The 19,188-nt window shown below is 45.4% G+C and overlaps 1 protein-coding gene across 3 annotated transcripts in view; it reads right to left on the reverse strand.

Annotated features, from left to right (window-relative positions):
* The window catches only part of SFXN5 (sideroflexin 5), a 209,612-nt gene that overhangs the window by 187,200 nt on the left and 3,224 nt on the right, over positions 1–19,188 (reverse strand). For all 3 annotated transcript variants that reach the window (XM_019552962.1, XM_019552960.1, XM_019552961.1), the window contains exon 2: positions 5,520–5,588. In XM_019552962.1, coding sequence (XP_019408507.1) covers positions 5,520–5,588 — 69 coding nt within the window. The remainder of the gene's footprint in view (positions 1–5,519; positions 5,589–19,188) is intronic.

The following is a 19,188-nucleotide window of genomic DNA, read 5'->3' on the forward strand; positions in this document are numbered from 1 at the left end:
CAGCAGGAATCAAGTGTTAGCAGGGAAGATTTCTAGAAAATTTTCCCCAGGGTGACCCGAGTAACTGGTTTAAACCCACTAACCACAGTTCACACTTCTAATACTATAACAGTTAATACTAGTGTTTAATAGATTACTTAGTTGCAAATGTGCACTCTGTTTTGATTAAAAAAAAAAAGTTTCTACGTCTAAATGGAAGTTTTGTTCAATAAACTCAAAGTATTGGTTGTGTGTGTTTAATTACATTCAAGTTGCCAATTTACTGCAGCTTGACACAAATATGAGCAAAAAGAGTTAATCATCTAATGAACACACATATATTTCACCATTTTATAGCATATTAAAAATGTTGGATTTCTGAAAATCCAAATATTTGTGTGTACCCAGGAAATGTATACAAACCTACTGTAAAAAACTACCCGGTTGTAAATCAACATGTTTTAAATTGTTGCAATCAATGAAAAATACACCTTTCCCTAAAAGAAGAAAAAAAATACAAAGGGAAAGCTGATAAAAAAAATGAATAAATTTAATCAGGCTTTTAAATCACCATACTAAATCAATGATTTAGATCTGATTGACTTAAAATCAGTCCAGCCTGCAGGCCAAACTTCAGGAGACTTAGAGAGGGATGGGATACTCTTTGGACAGCAAGAGACGTTAAAGGGGGGTTGATTTAAAGATGATTCTGGCCTCTTCTGGAACATAGCTGTATACTGGTTTACTTGCCCCCATCATTGCTGTCCTGGCCTTAATTGCCTTAACGGCTTGAAATGTGGCCACCTGCCCCCACCTCCCTCAAAGCCACTCCATGCCTTGCATATATTCCCTTATGTGAGAGGTGGGCAAAATATGGCACATGGACTGGATCCAGCCTACAGCGGATCCCTCAGGTGCCACTGTCAGTTCTGCTGCCACCACCAGACCTGACCCCGCTGCCTGGGCACCCTGGCCTGTCTACCTTGCATCCACCACCATGGCAGTCATATGGAGCAGGCAGGCAGATGGGGAGCGGCATCCAGGAGCGGGACAGGTAGGCAGGGGCCAGGGCTGGGATTACGGAGTGGTGATGGCATGGGACCAGGGCCCAGGGCAAACTTGCAATCTGCTCCCCACACATCCCTGCAATAGGCACCAGTTCTGCAGGCAGGGACATAAGAGGAGCATATCACAGCCCTGCCCCGGGACCCGGCTCTGCACTGTCGCCACAACCTGATCCCAACCCCCACCCACCCGTCCCATTCCCAGACTCCGCTTTGCGCCTGCTTGGGGGTGCATCCCATCCACCTACCCAAACACAGCCTGCATGCAGGGGTCCTGGGGCAGTCTTCATGCAAACCTGCCTGACAGCCCCAGCAGTGGGTGTGAAGCAGACAGGACTGGGGCCAGGCAGAATCAACTACCCACCCCAGTCCAGGGCTGGGTCAGCACCCTCTGCCAGCCTGCAATAGTTCACTAAAACTCCTTAAGTAGCCCTTCAACCCAAATAATTGCCTACCCCAGCCCCTCTGGCCCTAGCCCGGTCTCAGCCCTCAAGTCCCTGACTTTCTGGGTTATTACCCTCAGCCGATAAACTGCTCGGCTTTGGCCCACAGTCTGCTGGGTCCCAGGCCCAAGCAAGGCTGTGTCTTTGCTTCAGCCCCTTCTCTCCTTATGCACTGGGCCCCTGGCCCCATCTTGGCTCTAGCACACACAGCCCACTGGGTCCCAGATCCTTGCAGGGCACCATCTGGGCATCGGCACCATCGCACAGGACCCCGGCCCCACCTCAACACTAGCCTATGCAGGACCCTGGCAGGGCTCTATGTGGGCTTTTGACCTTTATGACATGGAAAGCCCCACCAGGCATCCCACTCATGGTCTCCACACTTATCAGGTGCACTCAAACCTCTGGTCTCCTGAGGCTTCAGGTCCCAGCAGGTTCCAGTCTCCCTCCGGCTTCCCTGATCCCTGGGCTAGCTAGGTCCCCTGCCTTCGCAACAACCCTCAGGAGTGCTTTCCACTCTCCAGCTCAGGGCCAGACTGACCACCTGGCCCTGAACCTAGGCTTGAAGCATGCTGGCCTCCACCCCTTTCTGGGCACCTGACCTCGGACTGATCCCAGGGGTTTCTGTTTAGCCCATTACTCCTCCTGCAGCCTGCCCAGCTGTCATCCATTTGCTTCTTAGCTTACCCATTTGCCAAAGCACAGCCTTTGTGGCATACTGAAGGGCATCTTGCTGTAGATACCTGCCTGAAGCTCTTCTCCGCATCTGCTCTGATGCTTTTCTCTGCAGCTGACCGTTCCCTAGCAGCCTATTCTGCACTGCAGCTCTCCAAGGCTACCCTCCTAGTCGCTAAACAGCAGGAATTAGGGGACCTTGCTATAACTAGTAAAAGGAAATAATTCCTGCTAGGGATTTCTTTCTAAAAGTTGGGAGCTTAATTCAATTTCCTTTTATGTGTATGTTCAGATACATGGAAATATAGAGATATATAGTTTATATACTATATACACACACACACACACACACACAATGTAGAGAGAGGTTTTGGATTTTTTTTTTAATGGTTTGAGGGGTAGAAGGAGTTGGATTTCTTGGGTCCATTTCTGGTCTTACTTAGACAAGCAAATTAGGAGCCACATGTCTTTTTAGTTCATCCAAATCCTTCCCAGTGTGAGTTTCCCAAAGCACATGCAGCAACACAGGTCTCAGACCCAACTTGACAAGAGTTTCCAAAGCTGGGCATGGACCAGGCTGCTGTGTCCGAGTCCCAGGACACTGAAGCCATGGGCTATTCCACTTCCTATACAGTCTTTTTCTTTGGCCTGTCTAACACTAGTTTTGGACATCAACTGTTACCACAGCACAGAAATGGGACATCATGGTTCCTCTGCCTCTGGCTACCCCCCCAGTCAGAGCTGATTCCCCCAATACTCCCCCAGTTTGGTTCCTTATGCATGCCATTTCCTACAGCAATACCCATATGAGCACTCTGGTCTACAGCTAACTACTCCAGGGACATGCCAGTTGAAGCACACAGACTCTGCCAAGGTCTACTTGAGAGAACAAGAGAGATAAGATACAAGTCTAGACAAGATGATCACACACCTACATAACACCCCTGACTCATTCTCCTTAGCACTTGAGCACTCTCTGGGATTTGAATAAAGTCCTCTTGGGTGTTGAAGTCCGCGTCTCCCTCATAGCTTCTCTTTCTGCACATCCTTTATTTATTTGATTCCTATGCCACCATCCCCAGAAAAGGCTCAGGAGTAATAAAAACAAGCGAAGTTATAAAAACAGATAAGCCACATGAGAAAGCAGTTTCCCAAACAATATCCCCGGTCAGCCTGCCTGAGCCACACCTTACACCACTTATGAAAAAAGTCTAAGTTTGGGCTCTGGTGGGCTTTAAGGAGGAAGAAGTTGCAAAGCTGAGGAGCAAGTACCAGGAACAACTTCGCATGTACTCTGGCCACGTGAACTTGGTGCACAGATGGTACGGGCAGGAGGATGCTCTCTGCTGACCTTAAGGATCACGATGCCTTCTGCTTCTGGTCTCCTCCTCTATAAGAAACAGCTAATGGGAAAGTCTCTTCTTTATAAATGCCCAGTCCCCTTGATCAGATGACCCCTTCACTCCAGCTGACCCCATCAGCTACCCATCCATTTGGGAAGACTGCTTAGCCCTGCAATACTACAGCTCAGCATTTCATCATAGGGAGAGGTAAAAAGAGAGCAGAAAAGGTGCTTTCTTTGCAAACTCCATTTTGCTTGTGGAGACCATCACATGTGAGGAGTTCACAGAGTCAAACTGGAATTCAGAACTTGCACACAATTCCCAACTCATTCCCAAATGCACATGGGAAAAGGAATCCTTGCAGTATGCATTGCTTTGCATCTATTAACACAAACTTTGGTGCAAAACAGCCACAGGATCAGCCCCATCATTTGAAGGGGTTTTTATCTACTGCTTACATTCCCATTAAACAGCAACTCAAGTTTCACTGAATTTTCAAGTCATCCTCTCTTTCAGTCCATTTCATCTTGCTAGTTCAATGGCTTGCAGAAATCTCCATGCGAGCTGAAACTCTCTCTTTCTAGCAGGCTATTTCCACAGACATCATTCCACACAGAGAACATCGACTTTTGAAAATTGATTTCATATTTCATTTGAACTTGTGTTTGTATAAGTGAAGCTATAATCTTCAATTTTATAGCACAAGAGCTGCAGTATTATTCTCTGTGGTGTTCTTGGGCAAACATCCAAAGGAGAGGAACTTTCCAATATATCTTAGCCTCATGTTTTTGAAGAAAGCCGATCAATTCTAGAAGAACATTTAAAAGCCTACCAGGTATGTTTTCATCAGGGTATGAAAAAAAGACAAACAACTAAGGCACACCATGGACACTAATGGATAGTTTAGCTGCTAATGTACAATGTACCCCTGTACCAGGCGCTGAAAATTAAATATATACCTATATCTATATCTTGTATTGGATAGCAGAGTAGTTGCCACTGAAAAAAAAAAAGTATGCATTTTTCATCGTCTCATCCTTTAAACAGTGGCATACGGCACTGCTTAAGGTAAACCAATTAGAAACATTTCTTATGAAAAAAATATATTAACATTTATGAAATGTTATATGCAAAAAAGTCCGTGTCAATATAAAATTAAATACACATGAGCCAGAAAAGTTAACCAGGATAATTACTATGTAGAAGTGCCAGTTTCATACTCAAAAAAAGATTTGATCCTGTGCATCTTCATAGCTACATCTGTTAACTTGAATGGCAAAAAATACCTTTTTTACTAGGGGTGTGATCTACTTTCTGTTCTGACTCACACAGCATCAGCAGCACTGTTAACTAAGCTCCAGTTGCAGAACATTTATTTCAGGCAATGATGCACGACCCAGCAGAGACCTCATTTGAGTTGCAGATCCCTGGCTGAATCTGTGGGACTGACAAAGCAAGCACAGCTTTTCTCTCTCTCTCAAAGCAAATTTAATTGGATCTGGAGTCACAAATGATCGACAAGGATCACTACAATTAATTTTGTACAGGCATTTCTCCCAAATAACTGTAACAGATTTTATCAAGGTGGATTTGTGCTCCTCTTGCAAGACGTCTTGAATCAGTTTTCTACATTTTTTTTAACCTTAAAACCACCAGGAATGTCACATCAGATCTTCCCTCATTGTTGGAGAACCTTAAATAGCTAGGTGAGGTATGTAACAAGTATTTTTACTTCAGCTGGCTGGACAGGAAGAACTGGATTCAATTTCCTGGCTTTTGTGCCATTATGGAACAATCTTGAATCGTGCTAAGCACCCAATGACATCCTTAGCACTTGATACAACGGGGCCCTTATTAAGGGAACACCACTTATGATTTTGACTCTTGCATTTAAGCATTTTCTTTTAAACCAAACTCAAAGGACACAATGGCCCTGGAGTCCCCCCACCCCCCAGGTCCTACGTTCCCATCTAAGAAATGGTACTTTCAGAGATTAAGATGTGTATATTCATTACCTCAGACACGAAGAGAGTGCGTGGGTCAATGATATCCAAGAAGTGCCGGAATCGTCCATAAAACGAAGTCTGGAGAACAGGGAGAGAAAGACGTGGTTGGAAAAGGGTACTCCAGGGCATTATGGAAGGCTGTGAAGGGATGAGCGTGAGCGGGTCACCCAGCAAAGGCTCTGAGGTTCTGCATAGCATGCCTTGAAGCTGGCATCCATGTCACTATCAGGAAGTCAAAACGTACGGGTTTTCTCCAAACCTAATGCAGATCTCTTCTCAGGTTTCTTTTTCTCCAACTTGTCCCTTAAAGGAGCTTGAAACTAGAAGGCACCAATCTACAAGGGACTGCATGTGAATGGACTTGCAGGATCGGGACTTAAAAAGACAAGCATTATGCTGACATACTAGAACCAGGAAACAAGACAGAGAGCGCATCTATAAGAGACGCGCAATGCCCACTGGATTAATTCTACTGCACATTAGTGTGCTGGCAAAAACCACGCTAATGTGCAGTAGATTAGTCCAATGGGCATTAAGCATCACACAAAAAGCATTTATCTGTGCTAATGCGCCGTAGTGCTGATTATGGCGCATTTATTACAGGTACAAAATTTAATGCGCTGTAATTATGGAGCATTAATGAATGTGTAGATGTGCCCAGTCTTGACCACACCAAACAAAGTGCACACTACAGGTAAAGTTAATTAAAGTTCTCTCATTTTTAGCTTTCAGGTGACCAAGATAAAAAAAGCTACTGCCAAATCCTTAGCAGCTTAACAACTCCACTCTGGCCCAGCAAGCACCAGGAACAAAGCAGCAGGCATGCCAAAAGCCGTTAGAGAGCAGGGTCTCCATGCTTTTCTATTCCAGCAAGGAAAAAGAGATCAGCCTTTCCACTTCAGGCATGCATTCCGGTTTTGGAGGGCTGACTTTTTGGGAAACAGTGCACGTGGTAGGCAAGTAAATACAAAAAGTACTAAAAAGGTTTTACAGGGCTGCAGGTTTCACTAACGCTGGTCAGGGTATACAAAACTACTTAACCAAGTACCATTTTGGCACATTGCTAGAAATCAAAAATCGTAACAGTGCATACAGCACCATTCTCTTTAGAGACTACAAGTCTTGAAAATGCAGTGCTCAGCCGGGACATAGTTATCCAGACATATTCTACATGGAAACCTGCAGCTTCTAGGGCACACCTCCATACCAAACACTAAGATCTGAACACATTAATAGAAGCAAATGGTTTCCTAACTGATGTGAAGGGTGAGGAAGGGTGTTTAACAGTACATGTGCTGGAAGGAAGATGCCCCTGTATTTGTGTGTGTATTACAGGACTGCCAAGAGACCAACAAAAACAGGGTCCCACTGTGCTAGCCAACATGAGCAGTAGGAAGAACAGGAATTAAGCAGTCTTAATGCGTGTGTAAAAGGTGGGTGGAATCGGATAGTTTGTTCATGTTTGTCCTTAGGTTCTTGAATGGGACATCCAATAAAAATGCATGCTGGCCACCTACTCAAAGCCCAAATGTGGCACGTGCAGGACAAGACACCATCTCACAGGGACTATGACATGAACACCTGCAGAGATGAAAATCCTGAGATTAGAAAAGCTTCTCACAACATCAGTGCGATAATTATGATAAGTTCTCCTGCTGTCGAATGAACAAGCTGCCCTTAAAATTATGTTCAGCGTTTTTGGGGGGTTTTTTGCTCTTTAATGTCCGGATTGAATAGCTCCTGCACTCCAGTGGCTAGCAGAGCCCCCCGCAAACATCTCATGATGCAAAACCATAGCATAAGACTCAATGTAGTTATTCATATATAAACTCTCAAAATACTTGTGTGAGCCAATGGCTGGTTTTAAAAGCAAGGAAGACTTAAACCGAGTAGTAGGTCTCCGCAAAAAGCAGTAGGCCGGGAATTGTTAGCAGGAAATGTTTCCATTAGTGAACTCAGATGCCCCAGCAGGGATCAGGGCCCCATGAGGGGTGCTAGACATACAGGCTGACAAATCTCTGCAGAGCATGCAATACAAAGACAAACAGAAAAGCAAAGGTAGGGAATGAGGACAAAACATTGCCGGAAAGAAACACAGTGAAAAGCTGGCATGACTTTGTTATGCATATTGTCGCACCCTAACTCCCAAATTAGGTGGAGACCTACTGGCTCTGCTCTCCTATTCAGAGAACACCACAGTCCCAAACACAGGGTTTATTGAGTCAAATGGACTTTGAACGCCGGTTCCTGGTCAGCCACACTCTGGGAAGTGCGCGTGTGCTGAACAATTCAGCAGCGGTCCCAACATCAGTGCTTTAAAAGACCTAGTCAAATCCAGGTCAAAGTGCACCTCCAGCACAGACAGGCTACCTATTTGTTCAGCTGAAAGTGCAGACAACTGCAAAAAGCCAGAGGGCTAAAGCTTTTACAGGGGAACTCATCAACAACCATTCCCTTTCCCCCTCCCACCAGGGGAATCTAAAAGGGAAAAAAGCAGCATTTGCTCTAGTCCCGTGGTTCTCAATGGGGTGCCGCAAACCCCATCCAGGGGTGCCACAGCGTGAGTCCTGTATTGGCCAGGCTGAAATGTCATGCATGCAGCCTGCACTCTTCCTACAGCCTCTCTCAGTCCGACCCCAAATGGAAACGGGTGCATTGAGCAATAGGGACTGTCCTGTACCCCTCTGTTCCCAGCAGGAGTGCGTGGCATCAAGACCAGGAAAGGCTGTGCTCTGGCCTTTGTGCTGTCCACCCGATGGGGTCAGATGGGACCCTGCAGCAGCCCTTTACAGTGCCTGGACACTCAGAGCAGCCTAGCTGAGAAGCATGGAGATAAACGGAGGAAGCACAACAGTGGCTCTGGACCATGGGTACTGCCAGATTCAAAGGAGTTGTGGAGGGGTGCCCCAACTCCAAGCTAGTTGAGAACCACTACTCTAATTCTTCCTGAGTTTGGTTTTTATCTGCTGAAGTCAGGGGTGTTGCCACTGCCTATAGTTAACGTCACCCAACAGTTTCCATTATAAGACCTTGTTTTCAATTGCCTATAAAACTTTGCCAAATTTTAGTCACTTGGGCTGAAGCATCCCACACCAAGTGTTCACTTCAGGCAGAATTTTCTTTTTTGTTTCAGCCCATAAGGTTCAGGGTTTTACAGAATGAGAACAGGGAAACGCCAGGTAATTTACCCCTGCTACGAAAATGCAGATAGCTGTTTCAATGAGCAACAGTCTAATCCCACCATACTTTTCATGAAGGACTGGAAATTCAACGGATTATTGCAATCTATACATATTCAAGGCAGGCAAAGTAAGGCTCCAGAGGCAACATTAAATTGGCACTTCCTTTGAGAGCTTGCATTTTGCAAAGTTGATTTAAACAAAAACAAAACCCTCACCATACACAATTTAAAAATAATCCAGCTTTTTTTTTTTTTTTTAAGAGAAGTTAAGATTTTTTTAAATTTTTTTGTTTTAGAACAAGATTTTTTTTTTTAAGAATCTGAATTTAAGAAATTATGCTCAGGCCTATATTTATTTTAAACTTCTTAAATGTTTGCATTTATTTTGCTAAATCTGAGAGTCAGAAATTCAGCCTGAATAAAAACAAGGGTGAGGATGAGATCAACTAGTTGTGAAAGTTTGAAGAATGGCTTAGGTAACCTAGGAGATGGGATCTTTTTTGAGGTCTTTAAATAAGTGGGAATTTAAGATCCCATCCCTTTCACGTTGGCACACCTGAAAGTTTTCCCAGGCCAACCTGAAATAATCCATTTAATTCACTGACTAGAATTAACCCCACTATTCTATAAATTGTTTAATTGTAAATAAGAAATACGTTTTGATCAGAGATGTTTTAAATGCAGTAAATATTTAAGTTTGTTTTGTTTCATAAAATAGTTTTATATGCTGCTGCTCTGTGTATAAATCCCACTTACCACACTAACACTTTCTGCAAACTATGAGCAAAAAATGATCTGTCACATAACCAATATCATTCCCATATCATACTAGAAGTGTAAACTTAGTAAGAGTCTAAAAACATGCCACCTTAGGACTCCTTAAACAAGTTATATGGTCATAGCACCTTCTCCAAGATCACAAAAACATGAACCAAATCTAGTGGAAGAGCACTGTTTAGGTATAAATCTATGCGTTTTGAAGGGTTATATCAAATCAGTGAGAACATAAATCTTTCCTTAAAAAGAAAGCAACAACTGAAGTACCATCCGCAAAGTAGACTGAAACTGATAGTTAAAAAAAAATAAAAATAAAAATCAAAGCTTTGTATTAGGTGATTAAAACAAAAAAGAAAAGACAAAATAGCCCTCCCTCTACAACGTAATTTGATTGTAATGTATTTTTAACGTGTTGTTCTTGTACTGCGCTCATCACTGCAGAACCTGAGCACTTCCCAGCTGTTCATTAATGAACCGCATGTAACAGAAATTAGTCATGTCACTTTTTCTCTCATCTGCATGTACCATTTTGCTGTCGGGTTTCTCTCGCTGCTCTTCCTTCTGGGTTGGTTAAGCAAAGCTTTAAAAAGCAGGAAAGCCATTCAGACAAAATGTAATGTGCATGATTTAAACAAGATAATGGTGGGGGGATTTTTAGGGGTACCAGGCCACAATCTCTCCAGAGCCTGAGTCATCTTATGTCTGTGCAAATGCTAGAGGACTGAACGGCAGTACTGTATGTCCACATTGTGAAGGTATAAATGATAAGGTGCAAGGCAAGGGATAATTCAGCCCTCCTGTGCATGTTAAACGTAGATATCAAACAATACATGCCATCATTCCAATAACTGTAAATGCCACAAAGAAATTACAAGGAATTCAAATTTTGTTTCTAGACGGAGCATAGAATCCACTCCAGCCGATTTGTTCCCTTCACTCTGAAACTAGTCCACCCACGTTACCCCTTCTGCTACCCCCTTCCATTTGTTACCTCTATGCTAGTGGGTCTCAATTTTTTTTTTTATACTTGGGGCACCCCTCCCCAGCTTCAAATGTGGCAGCATTCCCACTTGAGAACCAGTGTTGTGCCATTTTAGTTTATCTCAATGGTTCTCAACCGGATGCCCGCAAGTAAGTCTTCTCCAAACACATTATGCACAGTTACGCTGGGAAGGGCTGCAGCACATGCGTGCTCTCATGTCTCATTAGGGTTCTTCGATAACCCTAAAGCTGGCAGGAAAGATGGCTTATGCTCCATCCCTTCCCAGTCTGACCCTGCACGGCATCTCCCGGGAACTGGTGTGGGGCAGGTAGAGCTGTCCCACAAGCCTGTTTCTGGAAGAAGCGTGTCTACACCAACCCCAAATCTTAATGCAACAATTTCCAATCCTTGCAGGCTCACAACCTCATTTTGCATGCAAATGTTGACTTCTGCAATGAATTTCTCTGAGCACTGGGACCCCACTTGGAGTCATGACCTCTGGCAATAGCTCCCGTAAATCCCACATTTCCTCATGGGCCCGCCAGGGGACAATGCAGTGGAGAACCTGCCCCCCAAGTTCATAAAGACACTTTCATGGGGCGTGATGGATGACGTTGCTTTAAGACCACGTGCTTTTTCACACTAACCACTTGCACTCTCTTCCATCAGCTTTGGAGGTGGGAATCCTGCCCAGTCTTTGCTGGCCAAAGGCAAGGCAAACATGCTGCTTTCCTGGGCAGGCTCAATGCGGAGACCAGTTCTCATGAATGTCCCTCCTCTCATCATGGACTCCAACAAACAGGATCACCTGCTGCTTTGTGGAAAGGAGGTTTTCCTGATGGACGAATGGCACAGGCTGGGTTTGCATGCTGACATGTCAATTTGAATGACCCACTTCCATGCTGCGTTAAGACTCAGGCTAGTACCGTACTGCCTGTACAGGGTGAGCTATACAAACACCTGCTGCCTCTAAACTAAAGTTTCTTCAAAGCAATAGCATTCAGCTTCAGTCACTCCCACATCCAGGCCAAGATTTTAAAGAGCAGCTTTGTTAATCAAGCATCTGAAGAAGTCGTAATTGGTGAAAAACACTTCCCCCTCATACACACAAACTTGGCTCCCTCTGAAATAACCAAAACAAGCTTTTCTCAGTCAAATAAAGTGTAGCTCCAGGCAGAGAAGCACCCTAGCTGCAGTCAGGTTAGATCATTAGAGGATAGGAGCGGGTGTTAGAAGTCCTGAGTTTTGGAGAAAGTTGCTTCGTTCCTTTGTCTCGGTTTCAGTACAAGGAATCTTGTCTCTATTACACAGGCTTGTTGCAAAACTTAACTACTTAATGCTGGAAAAAACCAAGTGGACAGAAGGCACTACTAAGCCAGGAGCATCTTACACGAGAGAGTTAGTGATCAGGAAAAAAAAAAAAAATACTTCTTTCAAAAACTAAACCAAAATAAAATAAATAAAAGCAGGGCTTGAAAATTCTTTTTACATTCGGTGACTGGGATGCTTTCCCTGCCAGATCAAGGGGTAAAAAGTCTTCAGTTTGGGCAAAAAGCAAACTTTTATGTAAAAGTAAAGTTACATTTCTAACACTCCAAGGCCAAAGGGAACCTTCCAAACATGAATAGGGAGCAGCACCGTCTTACAGGCTGTAGACCAGTGATTCTTCACTGGGGTCCTGCAAGATCCTTCCAAGAGTGGCACAGCCTCTGGCTCCAATGCCACCAATTTAGCCTCTTGGGCAAAGAAGCTGTGTAAAAGCAAATCAGGGTGGATGCTTACACTGATATGCTCACATCAGACACCAGATCCTGACCTTCAAGTACTGGGGCAGCTCCAAATTGGATCTAAGCTTTGCTCTCCCACCCTACTTTTAATCAGTGTGCCTATTCAGCCATAAATATAGCCCCACCACTCATACCGACATTACGTATCTAGTCTGAGTCATCTTCAAGCACAGTGCAGAACTTCTTCATGAAAAGCAAGAGGTAAGTCATCAGTAAGGTTACAAGGATTTGGTCCGAATTATACGCTGGCACTTAGAACTGCTGACTTGCTGCGTTCGCTGAAGGATCCACTCTGCCACCGTTTTCAGCTGTGATTGAACAAGGCGTTGCATCTCATAGGCTCTGACTACACGTTATACTTAAGGTGTGATTAACCAGTTAATCATGCCTTAAATTGCGACACAGCTAAACGGTCGAACAATTAATGGTGTGATAAAACAAGAAGCGTGTAGTAACTTGGTAGCTTGTTCTTATCACGCCATTAATTGAACATGTGGCCAGCTGCTCCCCTGTGGCAGGGAGTCCCATCAGCTGCAGGGCTGGCAGTAGGGAGGATGATGCTGCTGCTAGGAGCCCTGTCAGCTGCGGGACTTATAGCCATGGGAACCGGTACAGAGGGATCCCAGGCTCCCTGCATCAAAAATAAGGTGCAATGGGATCTAATGCACGATCCCACAATTGCATCTCATGCCATGTGTGTGGCATTGCAGGGGGTGTGACTGTATGGACCAAAAAATAAAAATATATATAAATAAATAAAAATGCAAAAATCTAGAACTCTTGGTTCAGAGATGATATCTTTTATTAGACCAACTGAGAAGTTACAAGTATTTTTTTCACTGTATGGGCAATGCATTAGAGCCCCAAAACACCCAATGATACTTGATCTCTGCAAAAGGTTTTGTCATTGATAAGACAAGATAGTTTACTCCAGTTGAGACCAAATGAATCAGAAAAGGTTTTCAACAAGTTTTCCCTTATTCTTCTCCTGCCCTCCACCTCGCAACTAACACTATTTGGCATTGGTCATCCCAACTCTAATGCCACTTTTAAACAGTGAGGATGTGCCTCCACTTCTCTGGTTCTGCTCCCAGACCACCTGGGGGAAGACAGGCACTATGCCCAAGGTCCTAGAGGATGGGTCAGCAACCTCCAGCAATCAGACTGAAAAGGACAGCCCATGCCAGCAAGAGGTTGCCAAACCCTGCCCTAGAACATGCGTATACCTACATGCTGCTGGTGGTTGTGGACATCCATACAGCAGCTCTGCCCCCAGAAGGCAAAGCACCCCCTGGAAAGGTTGCAGGTGCGGAAGGGATCATGGCATCCAGTAGGTATGGGACACTTCACTTGCCTTTGCCAAGTCTGGCTCAGCTCAGCAGAAGTGGTGCAACTCTGATGCTGCAAAAGGAGAGATCAGTGGCTGCAGATGGGCCTTGGGTGTGAATGAATTCAAGACAGGCAGAACTGGACTTCTGCACTGCAGTTGCACTGGTAGATGCAGACTAGTCCTCTAGGAACTTGGTGAATTAACAGAAGAGAAACACTGACTGATCAGCTATCCCAATGCACTCACTGGTACTTCAACATCTTCACTGTAAAACCCTTGCAACGGTAAGAAGCCCTAGTGGCAAACAGTCTGGGCTGACCACGTAGTTTTGCTAAGAGGTTAGATGATGGATTTGTTTGGGATGGCCTGGATAGGGATGATCCTGCCTTAGGCTGGGGGTTAGACTGGATGACCTACGGAAACCTCTTTCAGCCAGCTTGTCCGATTCCTTCTTTGCCCTTCCACTGCTGGACTGTGCAAGTTTCTCTCTCACTCTGCCCCCTTTAATAGGAGAGTCCTTCTCTGGCCTCTCTCCAGAGTCAGGCACAGAAGCCTGCTGTCAGCTGGAAAGAGGAATGTGGAAAGAGGAATGCAAAGGCCTTTTATGCCATCCAAAAGCATAAGTGTTAGTACAGTAATTCCACTGTCTACTACAGTAATTTCAGTAGCTAATAACTCAGCAACTTAAGGCACTGTTCCAGGCCTGAATGCCAAGGTGCTGATGAAAGACCACATTGGGAACTACCCTTTGTCTTTTGCTTTCTCCCAGCAAATACAGAGCAAATCCTGAAGTGCAACCAGGGTGCAGTAAATAGCACCACTTGCACACAGCAGAACAAAGATAGCTCTTCCCCACAGCACAGCAAAACCAAAGGAGGACAATCCTGGGCTGTTTCACTTTGCTCTTGCTGCCTTGGCTACCTGCAGGAGCCGAGGTCTGAAGCTGCCCTGCAGGATCCTGCATGAGAATTTGGCTACCAATTTGGTGGGAGAGAAAGCCAACGCAGTGGTAGCAATTTTGTCTTGTGGAGCTGTCCACTGCAGAGTGCCAGGAGCTTGCTGTATTCTCATTTCCAATCACTCTCCCACGCACACTTGTGCCACGTTTCAATCAGCCCCAGACTGTCATTAACTAAAGCTTCTTCGACAAACATCGTTTCCAGCGACCTGAAATTCTGCCTGCTGCAGATTCCAGTAAGGAAATAATTGCCCACAATTTTATCTCTATGCAAGAAGCAGTTTAAAAACCACAATGCTAATAGATTTACTTGACCTTCAGTGCTCGTTGGGTACCAGAAGAAAAGGCACAGAGTGTCTGGTTCCCATCTTATTCTTTTAGCAGCTGTTGTAGTAAACAGTTCACTGGAAGAATAAAAACCCGAACAACACAATTTTGCTGTGATTAATTGAGCCTATTTTAGTATCTGTTCTCACCAACCCACAAGCAGAGTTTAGGTCTGAAAAGTGGCTAGGAATATTAATTCCTTGACGTGGCACAGTGGTTCATAGGGAGCAAGGGGGTGCATTACAGCTCCGATTCAATTAAGTCACTGTGCTATAGGCCATGCGAGATCCAGCTGGCTTCTAGATAAGTAGCACAAGAAGGAAAACACTTCTTGCAGGCTCTGGAAATTTAGGAGGGAAGGAGAAGGAAAGTGGATAAATGAGCAATTGCAACACTTGGTTATCACCCTCTTTAAGCCAATCGCCTGCTCACCAACAAAAGGTGGGCTGGAGGTTTGGGACTCGGGTAGGTAAGCGGAGTCGGGGGGAACCAGTTAGTTTGGCAGAGACGTAACAGGAGACAGAGCTTGCCTACATGCAGTTCCACCAGCCTAAGTGAAGGTGTTATTTAAAAGCCAATTTAATTAATTAAGCCTGTGCAGAAGGCTGAGTAGACAGGCTTGAGTTTAAAGCAGACCTCTTTCAGAGAAGTTTAAATCTGAAGAGGCTTAAGCAAAACAAAATAAACCACTTCCAACCTCAAATAAGAATTCATACATGGGCTCACACCGATTTAACTAAACTGGTACAAGGCCAAAGAACAGTGTTTCTCAGCCCCTTCCAGTGACCCTAACCTGGCTTACAACCCTACTGGCTATCCTTGAATTTCTGTGCAATTCATGAATTCAGGCTGGCCAAGACCCCTCATCTAGGAGCTACTGCCAAGGAGACTGAGACCCGTAGTTCTCTTGTTTAAATCCAGCCCAAGTTGGCAGCAATAAAAAGGTGTCACCATCCAATATCTGCTGGGCTGGCTACACAAAACTAAGCTAGTAAACTGAAGTCCAACAAGGTCAGAGTGAATCAGGCTCTGGTGACGCTCTTCAAGCAGCTGCCAGAAAATAAACCGTACCCACTCTGCTCTAGTCAATACACTTCAGACCTGAAATACAGCAGCAAGGACCTTCCAAGGCAGGGGTGGGCTATTATTTGGGCTGACCTACCAGGGAGACTCTCTCCATGTATCCCCTACTGGATCCAGCCCATGGGCTGTACTTTGCCCACCCCTGCTCCAAGGGCATCCCCTGTCCCCATGCAACATCCTCAGTCCCAGGTCTGGAGCAGGGAGAACAGGCAAACAAGTCTTATTTTAGCAGCAATACACGAGCAGGACAGAGTCAGGTTAGACACAGGTCCTGTCTTCTGCGTTTGTTCAGAGCCACATTTGGACATGACAGTAGCAAAGGCCTGTTGACCTCCTGCCAGCCTCACCTTAAACAGATTTTAGATACTAGGTTAATACCCTTTGGTCATGGATGCACACAGCAGACAGGCGCTTTTGCTACACTCGGGTTTAAGTACATCTGAAAATGGTTTTAAGATAGAGACTCAGGTGCATATATAAAGCAAAGTAATTCAGAAGCCACATATAATTTGTGGTATAGGCTTTAAAAAAACAAAACAATGCAAGAATGCATTGGCCCCATAATGCCTGTGGAAGAGGAGGAGCCTTATTTGCCGCATACATTTACAGCGGAAAGCTTTAATCTTGGAGGCCTTGAGTGGGAACTGGACTTTCACACTGGCTTTAAAATTTAATGAAGTATTTTATGGGGCAAAGTGCTCCTGGCTGGCAAACAATCTGCGCCCGATCTAGAGCCTGGCTGCACACATCACTTGTCTTCAGATAGGGACAATGAGCTGCCTTTGCAAGGAATAAAGATTGAGAAACCACATGAACGAGGAGAAGCTTGTCTGCTCCCAATGAGGCAGGTCCAGCACTTCCCATGGGTGCTATCAAGGTCCTGTGTTTAGGGTCCCACTCCAATCCCAAGCTGTAAACCTTGGATGCACAGCCCTTCTGTTGTCTCATTTGTTGTCCCAAGCACTCAGGAGCAGCCCACTCCTCCCAGCACTACCACCAGCTTTGGACAGGGAGAGGGCTATCTAAAAATCAGCTTCTTCTCAATCTTTCCCTAAGTGGGGAGACCTTGAGCTTTGAAAATGCGGAGCAGCCCTCCTGCCTATCCCCTCGAGTACTACAGCCACTATGCTTCAGCCCTCCTGAAGAAGAAGGGCCAGGGGAGAGGGTCTCCCCCGAATGCACAAAAGCTTGCAAAGAAGAATTTTTTCCAGCTATTTGAGTTGGTCTAATAAAAGATATCAGATTTACCCAAAGAACCTTATCTGCCCATGTCCTTAGACCAACTCAGATAGTTGGAAAACATTCTTCTCTGCAAGCTTTCAGGCATTTGGGGGAGATCCATTCAACCTCTCCCCTGGCTCTTGTCCCCCGGATGGGGCTTTCAAGAGGACTTCCATTCACTGTGGGTCTATAATTGCTGGGAGATTTTACTATATCCTGTAGAGTTGCTTCTTCTGATGATTAACTTCCTTCTGGCTCCATTTACCTCAGAAGCAGGCCACTTTTGCCCAAGAGGCCACATAACCTAGATCTGAAGGCAGCGAACAAATTCCAACAAGGAAATTTGGCAGAGTTCATGATCCCAGTAAAGCAGGTGAACTGGAAAAGAAAGTGGGGAGAAAAAGGGGGATGCTTCATCACTTGCAATGGTACAGATGGGCCCAGCGGGCTGCACTCAGCTATGCTAAATTGTGTTCAACAACCTTCCCCGAGCTCCGAGAAAGAACAGGGAGCTCAAAACCAGCTCATCTCCCATGAACCACTTTCCGGTAAATGCAAGATCGTCACTTGAAGGGTTTTTTGCCTAGCAGGCAGTCTTTCCTTGGGTTTTGCCTCAAGGACACAGATTCTTAATACAGCTCAACTGTATCTCTAGCTTTATTCAGATTTCCACTTAAAAAAGGGCCACAAGTTTGTTGCTAGCCAGCATCTCTATGAAGAGACAGAACAATGTCACCAGAAAGAAGTAGGTTTTTTGTGTAGATCTCAGGCAATGTTATGTGGCCATAATGATCCCTATTGCTTTATATATGTCCCTTCCCAAGCAGGCCCCTGCACCAAGGAACTCTTAACCCACATCAAATATAGCACAAAACCATCCTTTTGGGTAGGTCCAGGGAACCGAGAGGGGATTTAAAAAACGGCATTTCCTGCTGTTGGTAAGTGGATGCTCTCACTAGGATTTTTAACTGCCATCTTACCTAGATCTGCAGGGCTACCTGACACGGCAGGTAAAGCATTGGCACATTATCCGTGCTCACATGCAGAGGGTCATCTCCACCAAGCCCCCAGCTCTGCTCGAGCGTGGGTACACCCTCTGCCCATCCAGTCTTGGGCACCCCACCACCATCCAAGTACCCTCCCCTTAGGCATGTGCCACTGGTTAGCAGATATACCAGGGACCACAAGAATCAAGTCACTTTGCAACGGGGTTGAAAGGGGAGGAAGGTGGAGGTTCACCTCTACTCCTAGTGCAAGCCCAGTTTCTGCTAACCTAGGGCCCTGCAGCAAGGGAACTTCTGCTGGCGTGGGAACGCGTCCACTGGCACGTGGCTGCACCCCACCCAGCTCCTTTCACAGCAGGCCCCGGGGAGGCGAGGACAGCTCTGCTAAAGTGCGTACGTGATCGTTAACATCCTGCCATACCCACTTCTGAATCCTTTGCTAAACATCGCTGCAAATGACAATCACTCCTTAATGAGCAGAATGCGCCTGGTTCTGTGCCTGACGGCCTGCCAAGTGTGCCTGGTATCATCTGTGGTGTCTACAAGGGAGACTGGGGAGCGTCTCCTCCTTTTCCCCACGTTAAAGAGCCTTTCTGGTCACCCTGAACATCCCGCTGTTTATTCAGACAAGCAGGTTCTTGGCACGGTGGAAACGCCGTTTGCTGCACACGAGTTCTTGCTGTAGCTCCCCGGGCCCCCTGCCTCCCTGTCCAACCCCTCTTCCTCCCTGTCTTGGGTTCATCCTGCCCTTCCTTTGGGAAACAAAGCAGGGAAGCAGCAAGGTAAGTTTGCTTCTCAGATTCTGGTAGCAGGTGGCCATCAAACAACTGAACTTTGCATGATATCACGAAATACTCAAAACCAAAACCCAGTCCAGGGTAGCTGAGATCTGCAATTAGCAAGACAACTGGTTGGCAACTTCGCTGTCACACTGCAATCCTGTCCAGATTAAAAATGGGAGAGCAAAAAAAAAGAAGTCTCTGGAAGCCTTATGGCCTTAGTGACAAGTTCCCAATGAGCTAGGAGGA

Source organism: Crocodylus porosus, unplaced genomic scaffold, assembly GCF_001723895.1.
Source record: "Crocodylus porosus isolate Cpor-Errol unplaced genomic scaffold, CroPor_comp1, whole genome shotgun sequence".
NCBI lineage: Eukaryota > Metazoa > Chordata > Crocodylia > Crocodylidae > Crocodylus > Crocodylus porosus.